The following is a 12441-nucleotide window of genomic DNA, read 5'->3' on the forward strand; positions in this document are numbered from 1 at the left end:
CTCAGCAGGGCTTCAAAGGAGTAACCCTAGACCAATATCTATAGGAGAATGATGCTCTAAACTGAAATGCAACAAAATTCAGCCTTTCAAATGAGGAAAGATTTCTATTAGATGCTCTTTGAAATCTTCCTCCTTAACTACATCATGAAAGCTCTCCAATTAGCTACACAAGTCTTGAAGACTTGAAGAAAATCATGGGAGAGATATGGCTGCTTAAGACATTCTGCATTTTAATGAGTTCCATGGTGTATTTTGGTGCTCAGTCTATGAAGCTCAGGTACTGAGAGGAGAATGATGCAACTGCTTGAGAAAGTAAAGTCAGGAGGAAAAGTTGAAGTGACTTGGAGTATTAATGGGCCCCACTGAGGGCTGTTCCTAACAAAGCCTCCCCAGGGACTTGTTAGGGCAGATAACTGGAGGCCATGATTCCAGACAGGCAAAGCGCTGAGCTGAGAAAAGTCTTGCTTGGTTTTGGTGAAGCAGAAGGGCCAAGGCCTGACCCCAGCCACTGGGAGGGGAGATCCTGCACCCCCACGTCTGGCTCAGGGCTCTTCTTGGGGTCTGTATGATGTGGCGTGCAGTGTGATGCCACGACAAGAACTTCATCATGACACCTCCCCACCCCTGCACAAGGTATCAAGGAAGCAGTGAGGCCCCATTGCAATGACTCTATCTCGTCTCCTCACAAGCTCTAGGCAAAGGGACAAAAACGTCAGGGCTGTTGGGGCCTTCCCTTCTTCCCAGCACCCTCTGCCTTCTCCTCTGCAGGCTTTCCTCTGCTGTCCCACACTTTGGCCTATTTCCTTGAAGTCTGCAGACACCCATCTCTGTTCACCACCTTGCTCTCATCCCAACATTTACATCATTTCACCAGTCTCTCATCAGCCCTCACCAGCTGTTCCTTGAAACACAAAGCTAGAGTCTGATGATAGATACTCACCAGCATCTTCCAAGGCCTGGGCCTGCTGCTGGCCTTGCAGCTTCTTGGCTAGACACAGCCAAGCCTTGTGCCTCCTGCTGTCCAGTCCTGGACTCAAGCAGAAGGGACAGGAGAACCCCTCTGCGGGCCTTCTTTCTGTCTGGGTCCTCCTGGGGATGGAGGCAGAGGGGATCCCACAGGCAGCATGCCAAGCAGGGGCCTTCTGCTGGCCTAGCAGGGCCACTGGCAGATGTCAGCCCCAAAGTGCACATCCCAGGGAGAAGCCAAGGGTGACCTGCCACCTGCAGACACAAGGGACCTCACAGTCCCTTTGCGTGACACGTTCCTGCTGCTGCCCTATCAGCTGCAGAGACAGAAGTGACCTCCCAGTCACTGCCCCAGTCCCATTCCTCCTGCTGGGGCAGGAGATCCTGAGGCAGAGCTGAGCTCAGCAGAGCATTCCCACGCATGTCCTCCTTGTGGCCCACAAGCTGATCAGATCCATGGCCCCTCACATCCATCTCTGAATGCCATGTGACTGCACGGCAACCTCACGGTTCCTGCCCTGCTCCAAGGGAACAAGAACCTAACATTAAGGGTTAGGAGAGGGTCTGAAGGTGAGGAGGTTAATGCACAAGAGGACAGGGTTTGGATGTTAGTTGTTCATGTATGGCTTTAGGGACTGCGGTGAACATTTCTGGGTGAGAGCTTAAGCAAATATTGAGTGGGAGGGTTTGGTGTTGTGCTTGGTATGTCAGGTCTGTGGTTAGGGTATGTGCAAGCTCTTTGGTTTAGCATTTTGTTTAGGTCTGCAAGGATACTAGATTTTATTAGAGCATTTAAATGCTAATGTTAAGGGCAGAGATCAGGGTGAGCAAGAGAGTAAAGGTAATGGAAATGGTGTTATGACTAATTTTGGCTTCAAGGGATATTGTGGTCAAAAATTAGAGCAGAGGATTCCTGTCAGGGTGTGGAGTGGCATTTAGATTTAGGTATTAATGTTACAGGTTAAAACAGGGCCTCACATGACTGCTTTAAGTCTGCGTTATTGTGGGATCGACATTATCTGAGCATTTTTACCTCTCCAAAATCATTATCTTCTTCTGGCCAAGATCTTCTTCCCTCCCCCAAATCTCACATCTCTCTTGGCCAGGCTTCTCCTGACTTCCCCATATCGGTCATCTTCTCAGGGGCAGCTTTCTGATGGCTTTCATGAACTCAGAGTATCTGTCTCACCTCGGTTGGCTACTCTGCTCCTGAGAAAGAATCAGCTCCCAAGCCAGCACGGAGAAGGACACAAAGGCTGTAGGAGCACCCTGCACAATGTGTCCAGCAGCTCTGCACCACCACAAAAGCAGCCCTGAAAGATGAGTTCAGGCAAATGCTGAAACCTCTGACATGACAACCCCTATTCACGACCTCTTCCACTATGGGGGCTACCATCTACTTAGGAAGAGAGGATCTCACAAACCGTGTGCAGAGCAGATGCATCTGGTGTCCTATCATGGAGACCAGCAGATGTGAGCCTAAAGGCACAGATCCCAGCCAGGAGTCAAGGGATGACCTGTCAGCTGCTTCAGAAAAAAGTCACCTCACAGGCCACTTAACAGCCATTAGCTTCCTACTGGACTTGGAGCTTCTGAGGCACCACTGAGCTCATAATACCACACCTACAAAACACCCCCTCTTTGGCCCAGAATCTGCCCAGGTAGAAGAGATCTGGTTGTGATCCTTCCAGCCCATGGCACAGCTCCTGGGCTCCCAGCCTCTCTGACACACAGGAGCCAGTGCCGTGCCAGTTCTGGGAGGTGCTAGGGCAGGAGGGACCTTGCAGTGAAATCACTCGCCAGACTCCTTGGCTGGGGCTGCTGCGTGCCCTGGGGCTGCAGAGCTCTCCTCTGCCTGCTCACAGCAGATTGAGCCCTTGAGCTGTGGTCAGTCCACCTTGGAGGAGATCCCCCCTTAGGAGGGAAGTGCTGCAGCGCAGGCCGGCTGTGCCACTGCCGTGCCCACTGCCTGTCCCTGCCTGCAGTCCCAGCACAGCCCCACAGCAGCACTGGCACCAAGCTACAGGAGCAGCCGGGCCTGACCCCACCAGCAGGGCTCAGCACCAGAGGGGGGCAGTGGCAAGAGAGCAGCTCGGCATGCCCCAAGCGCTGGTGCTCCCTGCCCGTGCTGCTGGGATGGGACTCTTTTCCTCTGCAGCCCTGCACGTGGCACTGCCCCTGCAGAGCCAGAGCAGCTCTCACAGGAAGGACGTCACACAAGGAAGGCAGTGCAGGCTCCTTTCTTTTATTTAAATTCACAGAGGGCCTGGCTCCTGATATACAGAATCTCTGAGCTATACCCGACAGGTACATACTGTAGAAGACATGAGATGAATCATACCATTTTAATGGGCAACTTTAGACGTATTAAAACAAAGAAGGTCCTGTAATGAAAACACTCATAAATACACAAACACACACAAAAATAATTATATATATAATATTCGTTGTTCTTCTAGTCATTGATATTACTAGTCATCTGCAGAGGTAGAATGGAAATTTGTTGCTTCCGAAACATATCTACTCATTAATTTCCACAGGGCTTGCTTAAGCTCCTTGTTCCTCATGCTGTAGATGAGGGGGTTCACTGCTGGAGGCACCACCGAGTACAGAACTGCCACCACCAGGTCCAGGGATGGAGAGGAGATGGAGGGGGGCTTCAGGTAGACAACCACAGCAGTGCTGACAAACAGGAAGACCACGGCCAGGTGAGGGAGGCACGTGGAAAAGGCTTTGTGCTGGCCCTGCTCAGAGGGCATCCTCAGCACTGCCCTGAAAATCTGCACATAGGACAGCACAATGAAAACAAAACAACCAAATAGCAAAGAAACACTAAACACAAGTGCCCCAACTTCCCTGAGGTAGGCATCTGAGCAGGAGAGCTTGAGGATCTGGGGGATTTCACAGAAGAACTGGTTCACAGCATTGCCATGGCAGAGGGGCAGGGAAAATGTAGTGGCCGTGTGCAGGACAGCATTGAGAAAGCCACTGCCCCAGGCAGCTGCTGCCATCTGGGCACAAGCTCTGCTGCCCACGAGGCTCCCGTAGTGCAGGGGCTTGCAGATGGCAACATAGCGGTCATAGGCCATTACAGTAAGAGTATAATATTCTGCTGTAATCAAGAAGACAAACAGAAAGACCTGTGCAGCACATCCTTGATAGGAGATGGCCCTGGTGTCCCAGAGGGCATTGGCCATGGCTTTGGGCAGAGTGGTAGAGATGCAGCCCAAGTCGAGGAGGGCGAGGTTGAGGAGGAAGAAGTCCATGGGGGTGTGGAGGCGGTGGTCGCAGGCTACGGCGGTGAGGATGAGGCCGTTGCCCAGGAGGGCAGCCAGGTAAATGCCCAGGAAGAGCCCGAAGTGCAGGAGCTGCAGCTCCCGCGTGTCTGCAAATGCCAGCAGGAGGAACTCGCTCACAGAGCTGCTGTTGGCCATTTACTGGCTTTGGTCATGGACACTGCCAAATGAGAAAGAAAAAAAAATATATAGAGAGAGAGTGTTATGCGTAAAGTCTCTGAGAAAAGTTCAGTTAATTCCCAGTTAAAGCCTCATGTTCCCTTTTTCCAAGAGGACCTCTGTCTGTCTCCGTGTGTGGAGCCCTGCTCTGTGCTTGCTGAGTGTCCTGTACACTGCAGCTGCCTCTGCCCAGCAGCTCCCAATGAGCCTGCTCTGCTCCATTGGAGGTCCCAAGAGGGAAGGTTCCTGGGAAGGGGCTCCCTCGGTTGAGTGAGGGGTGTTTGTCTGTGTGACTCCGTGTGCATCTTCCCTGTTCAATACCTAGGAGACAAAAGCAGCAGGTGGATCGTGCGTGCCTGGCCGGAGAGAGCAGGGAGCATCTCCTCCTGCCTCACCCTCCGTGCACAGCACTCCCTGTCAGAATCAGGCACCAGCAGCTGCCACGCTGGGCAAGGCAGAGAAGCAGGCATGGGCAGGCAGGGCGCACCCAACGCGGTGCCGAGGCTGCGGTGTCGGTGAGGTAGAGCCTGTCCTCACACCCCTGTGCCATCTGCCCGGCACAGCCAGCAGAGGGAAAAGAGCTCTGGAGTGCAAGAAGCGTTTGGAATGTGCTCCTTGTCGTATGGTAGGAATTTGGGAGTAAGTTCAATTGTCTCGGTTCAATGCAATAGGAATTTCCATCATCTGTGCAATCCCTACAACTCTGTTAACACAGCCTGCCCAAGAATTAGAGCAGGAAAAGGCAGGCAGAGACTGCAGAAAGTGCCTTCTCTTTGCAGGCAGCCCCTGCCCTCCCCTTCCTCTGCCCAGGGCTGCCCTGCAGCGCTTTTCCTCCACACCGCACAAGCCATGAGAGACATCCTGGCAGCTCCTGGCAAGGCAGAGATGTCCCGGACCCAGGAGCCCCTTCCAGGAACCTCCCCTGCACTGTCCTGCAGCCAGAGACTTACCATGGGCAGAGCTGTGAAGGTTTCTCCTGCACTGAGCTCTCCTCTGCCCGCACCCTGCAGGCTGCCTGGAATCCCTTTCTGCCTGGGTGCCTGCGGTCAGAGCTCCCAGCCCTGCTGCGCTGTGCACAGGAGCTGCTCCTGGGCACAGCTGTCTCTCTGCACCACGGCCCTCTTGCCACAAGCTCTCTCTGTCCCACGAGCCCGGCCCAGCTCAGCACCAGACGCCCAGCACAAGGCATTGGAATCCCCCCTTGGGGGGCTTTGGGGAGGAGCCCACGAACCTCAGGCACTGAGAGACAATTGAAGACATCTCTCAACAAGTCCAAGTCAGAGGCAAGTTTCCTGCAGTGTCCCCCTGAGGGCCAGCACTGACACAGCCTCCCTTGGAGCTCATTAGAGCAGAGCATTGGAGGCAGTGAGGACAAGGAGACAAAGGCACTGTGAAGGTGACACTGATGTGTAGGGAAACTGGAAGTTTTTGACCAAGCACAAGGGCCAGGCCTTGACCCCCAGACCCTGCGAAGGCAGATCCTTTCCTTTCCCACACTGCTCAGGGCTCTTCCTGGGGCAGGAGGAGATGGGGATGTGCATGGCCAAGTGCAGGAGAATGGTACGAGCCCTGCGTGGTTCATGGGTGGGGGCGAGGAGGCAATGAGGCCCTGGTGCTTTACCGATAAGCTGTCTCCTCCTAGGCCTCAGTGACAGAGACAACAGCCAGAGCCATGGACACAAAGCCCTGGGTCCTGTTGGGACTCTCAGCCTTGGCTATCTCCTTGCTCCTCTGATGACCAGAGCATCCTAGCGTCTCCAAGACCTACACCTCTTTCGCTGCTGGCTGTAGACCCTTGTCCGTATGCTGTCATACGGGTTCTTAGCTCAGTAGCTCGTATGAGACTACTCGTGGTGCCCCAGGCTCTCCTCCTCCTGGGCACTGCTCACTCAGCAGGGTCCCAGTCTGCCCTGATGTGTGGGGTTCCCCCTCCTCCAGTGCAGGACTGGGCTCTTCTCCTTGTAAGTGTGAAGAGGTTTCTGTAGGCAAAATCCTGCAGTTTCTCAAGGTTCCCCTGGACAGATGCTGCATTCTGTCAGCTGTTAATGTCCGCAGGCAGATGGCTCACCCTGATTATGCCGACTCTCACGAGGTAACAGCAGCAGGAGTTTGCAGGACAGTTTGGACAATACCGCAGTAACCAGTTTAATGGAATTACAGCACAGAATCACAGAAGGGTACGGGATAAAAGGCTGCCCGATTCCACTTTTTCTCTTCTTCCTTCTCATGCATGCTGTTATTTTGTCTGGAGCTGTGTCCTATATACAAACACTGCACCATACCAGCTAATAGGAAGAAAATTGAGTCTATCCCAGCCAAAATGAGGACAATATCCACCCCATATTCCACACCATCTGCATCGTGCTCAGCTCCAGTACTTTCTAATTAATCACCAGCACCTTTTCTCTTTTGATATACACACAGAGATATCATGCCCTTAGTCTGGGGGTGTCCTGCTGTTGGCTAGGTTCAAGTTAATTTTCCTCCTAGTAGCTGGTATGATGCTGTGTTTTGCATTTAGCATGAGAAGAATGACGATCACACAATGATAGCTTAGTTGTTGCCCAGCAGTGGAGGGCTGGGGGTGCCTGAGGAGCTGGGGGGGACAGAAGCAGGACAGCTGACCCCAAGTGACCAAAGGGATGTTCCATACCGCAGCCGTCATGCTGAACAATCAATATGGGGTGGCTGGCCAGGGTAGGGGGTACCACTGCTGCGGGATAGGCAATCACCATCACGATCATCATCACCATTGTTTGTATTATTTGTCTTCCCTTTCTGTCCTATGATTTTTTTTTTAATTTAACCCATGATTTTTTTTTTTTTAATTTATTTTTTTTTCCCCCTCCTCATTCTCTCCTGCATCCGCTGGGGGTGTAGCAGGGTGTGTGTGTGAGGGAATGGCTGTGTGGTGCTGAGCTGCCTGCCTGGTTAAGCCACGCTCTTTTTGGTGCCCGACATGGAGCACAAAGTTTCAGCCAATGACAGATCTGACCACAGCATGTTAAAAGAAAGCCGTTATAAGCATGAGTTGATTTTAATGGTTGCTGATCACAAAGTCGATTTTTTTATTTTTATTACTTTTTAAATCTCAGGTCTGTTGTGCTCAATTTCAGAACTGTGTTGTACAGCACATGACTTCCTGTATGTCTCCCCTGTCATGCTGTTTATCTTTTCTGATGGCTGCTTCAAGTTTATTCTTTTCTTGTATCGTGTAACACTGGCTTGTGATATGATAAAATTCCTGGTCATGAAACTAATCTGGTACTTGTACTCAGCATTGCCATTACCTCCATACCTTGGGAGCCATCTCTCAGAAACTATTAAGAATTACACTCTTGACCTTTTCTCCGCAGGAAACCAAGCCATGGGGGAGACAAGGGGAGGACACTTTTCCCCACTGGTTCCCTCTCCCTTTCTCCTTCACCTCCCCCTTCTCCTCCAGGCTAATTACAATAGCTCTTCAAAGCTTTGAATATCCTTGGAATGGTCAATCCAGCATGTTCGTATTGTTACATCTCCTGGATGTGTTTCAGCTTTTGTTTAATGTCAAACAACCACTTAAGCATGCCATCCAGAGATCTGTCCAGAGGCAGGAGAGTGAGGCGTGGCAGGGAGTGTGGGAGGATCTGGGCAGGCACCTAGAGCAGGGGGCACCTCCAGTGCTTTGGAACTTCACCTCTGAGCAAACATAGAATCCTAAAATCTGGTTAAATGCTTGGAAAAGTGGTGTTATCACCCTGGCATTTCCAAAGAGACACATACCACTGCAGTGTGCTGGGTCTCGGCCTATGCTTACAGAGCCACAATCAATGACACTCCAACCTCTGTGACAAGCCCTGCAGCCACTCCAACCCCTCTGACAAACCCTGCAGCCACTACAGCATCTGCAAAATGCCCTGCAGCAAATCCAGCTCCTTTCATGGGCCCTGTGTCTGCGCCAGAGAAGCAACCTGTGTCTGTATCAGTTGCTCTTATACGCAAGAAAAACAATGGATATGAAAGTCATTTTTTTTTAAGAAAGGAAAGAAACTCCTACCCAGACAAGAAAGGAGGAGAAAGAAGATGAGGCAGGCTTCAGAAAAGCTGGGCCATCATGTGAGTAGGAGGACGAAGAGGAAGAGGTCCTAAGAGCATCAGTAATCACGCGATCCCTATCCCTGTGCTGCTCTGGTGCTGGGAGAAACGGGGCCCCTCCCTGGACTCAGAGGGCAGGAAAGGAGAGATGGTGGGTACACATGATGTGTCACCCTGTGGTTCACCTGTGTGACCATGGAGAGGACATGAGAAAGTGGGATGGAAAATCTGCCTCAACCCTAGAGGCACGGGTATGTGAGTGGCAAGGAACAACAATCCCTAAAAGGGGTTCTTAGAGAACTGCTGCTCCAATTTCCAGTGGGCTGGCCTGCAGACACAGTAAGGAATACTATGAGCAGGACGAGAGGGGCCCAGCCTCGAGCCAGGGGAAGGAAGGGGACAATCGGGTGTATTGGACTCTGAGGAGTATTGGCCTGGCACATCAAACCCAAGAGTTAACTGTACTGGAGGCTAAAGTGAGCCTAACTGGGAAGGAGTGGCAAAAGCACCCCACTGGGACTGGCCTGGAGGCTCTGTGCAACCTTGACATAGACTAAATCACAAGAGGGTCCTTCAAAGATCCAAACGTTTACTGGATGGACTTTGGGCATGACTCCCTTGGAGATGGAGGACATCAAACAGTTGTCTACCTTTCCCACTCTCTCACAGGACCCTTCTGCTGTGCAGGTGCTGATGGCCAATGGGCAGCAGGTGCCAATCGCTACCACAACAGCGCACCTGAGGCAGTACTGCACTCACAGAGACTCCCTGATTCCCATGCATGAGCTGGTTCATTGACTGCAGAGCCAACGGGTGATCAGCAACACTTGCTCACCCTTTAGTAGCCCCATATGGACAGTGCAAAATTCTAATGGTGAGTGGAAGAGAACGGTGGGCTTCTGTGGCCTGAATGAAGTCACACCACCGCTGAGTGCTGCTGTGCTGGGCATGCTAGAACTTCATTCAGTACAAACTGCAGTCAAAGGCAGCCAAGTGCTATGCCGCAATTAATACTGCTAATGCATTTTTCTCCATCCCTTTGGCAGCAGTGTGAAGGCCACACTTTGCTTTCAGTTGGAGGGGCGTCCTGTCCACCTGGAATCGACTGCACCAGGGGTAGAAACACAGCCCTACCGTTTGCCATGGGCTGATCCAGACTGCCCTGGAAGAGAGGGAAGCTTCTGAACACCTCCAGTACATTGATGTCGTCATCACATGGGGCAACACATCTCAAGAAGTATTTGAGAAAGGGAAGAAAATAGTCCTAATCCTTCTGAAAGCTTGTATTGCCCTAAACCAAAGTAAGGTCAAGGGACCTGCACATGAGATCCTAATGCAGGCTGGTCAGGTTCATGGGGACCCCTGCTTGGGGAAAGGTTGGGCATCAGTCAGTGGCTGATGAGCAATTGCATTGTGCATCACTTGCTTTATACATGTAATTTAAACTATTTTTATTTCAACCCATTATCTTTTGAGGGTGGGTGTCAACTAACATATCTGTGGTGCTGAGGTGCCTGACGGGTTAAAGCACAACGTGTTTGACAACCACAGCACAACAGCACAAATCACACTTGTAAAAATCAGTCTCTGACATCTACAAAGAGGAGCAGTCGGCGATGATGTCAGCCTGCTTCAGACACCACAGCCCAGCAGAGACCCTGCTGCCTTCGGGAGCTGTCAGCCCTGAGGCCTTGGGGACACCTCGAGGGAGCCCAATGGCACAGAGCAAGCGATGCCATGGTCGAGTGCTGTGCTGCTGAGCTGGGCCGGGCTCCTGGGCCCAAGGGGAGCTCGTGGCAAGCAGGCAGCGCTGCAGAGAGACAGCTCTGCCCAGGAGCACCTTCTCTGCACAGCGCAGCAGGGCTGGGGGCTCTGACCGCAGGTGGCACGGGGAGAGGAGAGAAGGAGAGAGGGCTTGGAGGCAGTGAGGAGCGCAGCAACAGAGGGCAGCGTGTGGCAGGACAGATCTGCAGGCTGTTGGCACCGTGAGGCTCTGGCAGCAGGGCCATGCAGGTGGGGTTGCCAGAGGTGTCTTCTACAGCTGGCACATCCGATGGCTGATAGCATCTGTCGGGATGGGTCTCTCTGTTTCTCCAGCGATGAGTAGAAGATGCTGTAGAGAATGGCATTTATGGTTGCAATTTTCAAGAGAAAGACCAAGGCAGGGGCTACCAGAAAGGCAAGCCTTTTTCTGCACTCGGTGCCTGAAGAATCCTGCACTGGAGGGGAGGCAGGTTTCATGGTAATGGATTGTCAGGATTGTACAGGAGACTGAGACTCCTAGAGCATTGCAGTGAGGGACCAATATGCCATCAATGAACTTCATAAAGTCCCTTCCCGCACCTCAGCCCACAGGCTGCACCAACATCATCATTGTGGTCCTCTCAGGCTTTATCCTAGCTGATATTTAGGAGCCGCAAACCCTCCAATGCCCAGTGCCCTGCCTTTGGGAGGTGTCTGTGGGCTTGAGGTGAGCACAGATCATTTGCAATGAGCAGGAGCTGCCTCCTCTGCAGGCAGAGCTGCAGCACAGGAGGGTGTGCTGAGTGTCCGTCTGTCCCTCCCTGGCCTTGCCTCCCCTGGCAGCAGCACGCTGCCATTCCTCCTGGCTTCTCCACCTGGCCGTGCTGCTGCTGCTCTTGTTCCCAGGCTGCCTGGGTTTGGGGGTTTCACCTGCCCATGGAGTGAGCCCTCGGGGTGCTTGGGGGAAGGGGAGTACGGGGACAGGGTGAGGGGTCTGGAGATGGGCACTTGGAGCCTGGATTCCTCTGCTCTCAGCAGTGTTCAAGCTCTTCTCAGGAGAACCTCCTTAAGGCAATTGCCCTGCAAAGAGGTGCCAGCACAGAGCAGCTGAAACCAATGCAGGAAAGGGATCTGCCAACTGTCTGCGTGCAATTGGGCAAGAGCTTTGAGGCCCTTATTTGAGAAATGGGAATGATTTTCTCAGATCACTCTGGTATGTTATTACTCTATTTCTGTTCCTTTGACAGGACCCCAAGCGCAGAAGGAGGAAATGCCCAACAGCAGCTCTCTGAGCGAGTTCCTCCTGCTGGCATTCGCAGACACGCGGGAGCTGCAGCTCCTGCACTTCGCGCTCTTCCTGGCCATCTACCTGGCTGCCCTCCTGGGCAACGGCCTCATCCTCACCGCCGTAGCCTGCGACCACCGCCTCCACACCCCCATGTACTTCTTCCTCCTCAACCTCGCCCTCCTCGACCTGGGATCCATCTCCACCACTCTCCCCAAAGCCATGGCCAATGCCCTTTGGGACACCAGGGCCATCTCCTATCAAGGGTGTGCTGCACAGGTCTTCTTTTTTGTTTTCTTACTTGGAGCAGAGTACTTCCTTCTCACCATCATGGCCTACGACCGCTACGTTGCCATCTGCAAGCCCCTGCACTATGGGAGCCTCGTGGGCAGCAGAGCTTGTGCCCAGATGGCAGCAGCTGCCTGGGGCAGTGGCTTTCTCAATGCTGTCCTGCACACGACCAACACATTTTCCCTGCCCCTCTGCCAAGGCAATGCTGTGGACCAGTTCTTCTGTGAAATCCCTCAGATCCTCAAGCTGTCCTGCTCAGATGCCTACCTCAGGGAAGCTGGGGCACTTTTGCTTAGTGTTTCTTTAGTCTTTGGCTGTTTTGTCTTCATAGTGGTGTCCTATGTGCAGATCTTCAGGGCCGTGCTGAGGATGCCCTCTGAGCAGGGCCAGCACAAAGCCTTTTCCACGTGCCTCCCTCACATGGCCGTTGTATCCCTGTTTGTCAGCACTGCCATGTTTGCCTACCTGAAGCCCCCCTCCATCTCCTCTCCATCCCTAGACCTGCTGCTGGCAGTTTTATATGTGGTAGTACCTCCAGCACTGAACCCCCTCATCTACAGCATGAGGAACCAGGACCTGAAAGCCACACTGAAGAAAATGATTCTAGTGGTAATATTTACTTAG

The 12441-nt window shown here is 52.6% G+C and overlaps 2 protein-coding genes across 2 annotated transcripts; one reads left to right on the plus strand and one right to left on the minus strand.

The window, feature by feature from the left end:
- Nucleotides 1–3437: 3437 nt before the first annotated feature.
- LOC136787641 (olfactory receptor 14C36-like) lies at nt 3438–4400 on the minus strand. Its single transcript, XM_066984953.1, has one exon. The coding sequence runs from the start codon at nt 4398–4400 to the stop codon at nt 3438–3440; it is 963 nt and encodes a 320-aa protein (XP_066841054.1).
- A 7456-nt stretch (nt 4401–11856) lies between these two features.
- LOC136787642 (olfactory receptor 14J1-like) lies at nt 11857–12441 on the plus strand. Its single transcript, XM_066984954.1, has one exon. It carries the CDS (start codon nt 11857–11859, stop codon nt 12439–12441), a length of 585 nt encoding a protein of 194 aa, XP_066841055.1.

The sequence above is a fragment of the Anser cygnoides genome, chromosome 30 (genome assembly GCF_040182565.1).
Source record: "Anser cygnoides isolate HZ-2024a breed goose chromosome 30, Taihu_goose_T2T_genome, whole genome shotgun sequence".
Lineage (NCBI taxonomy): Eukaryota > Metazoa > Chordata > Aves > Anseriformes > Anatidae > Anser > Anser cygnoides.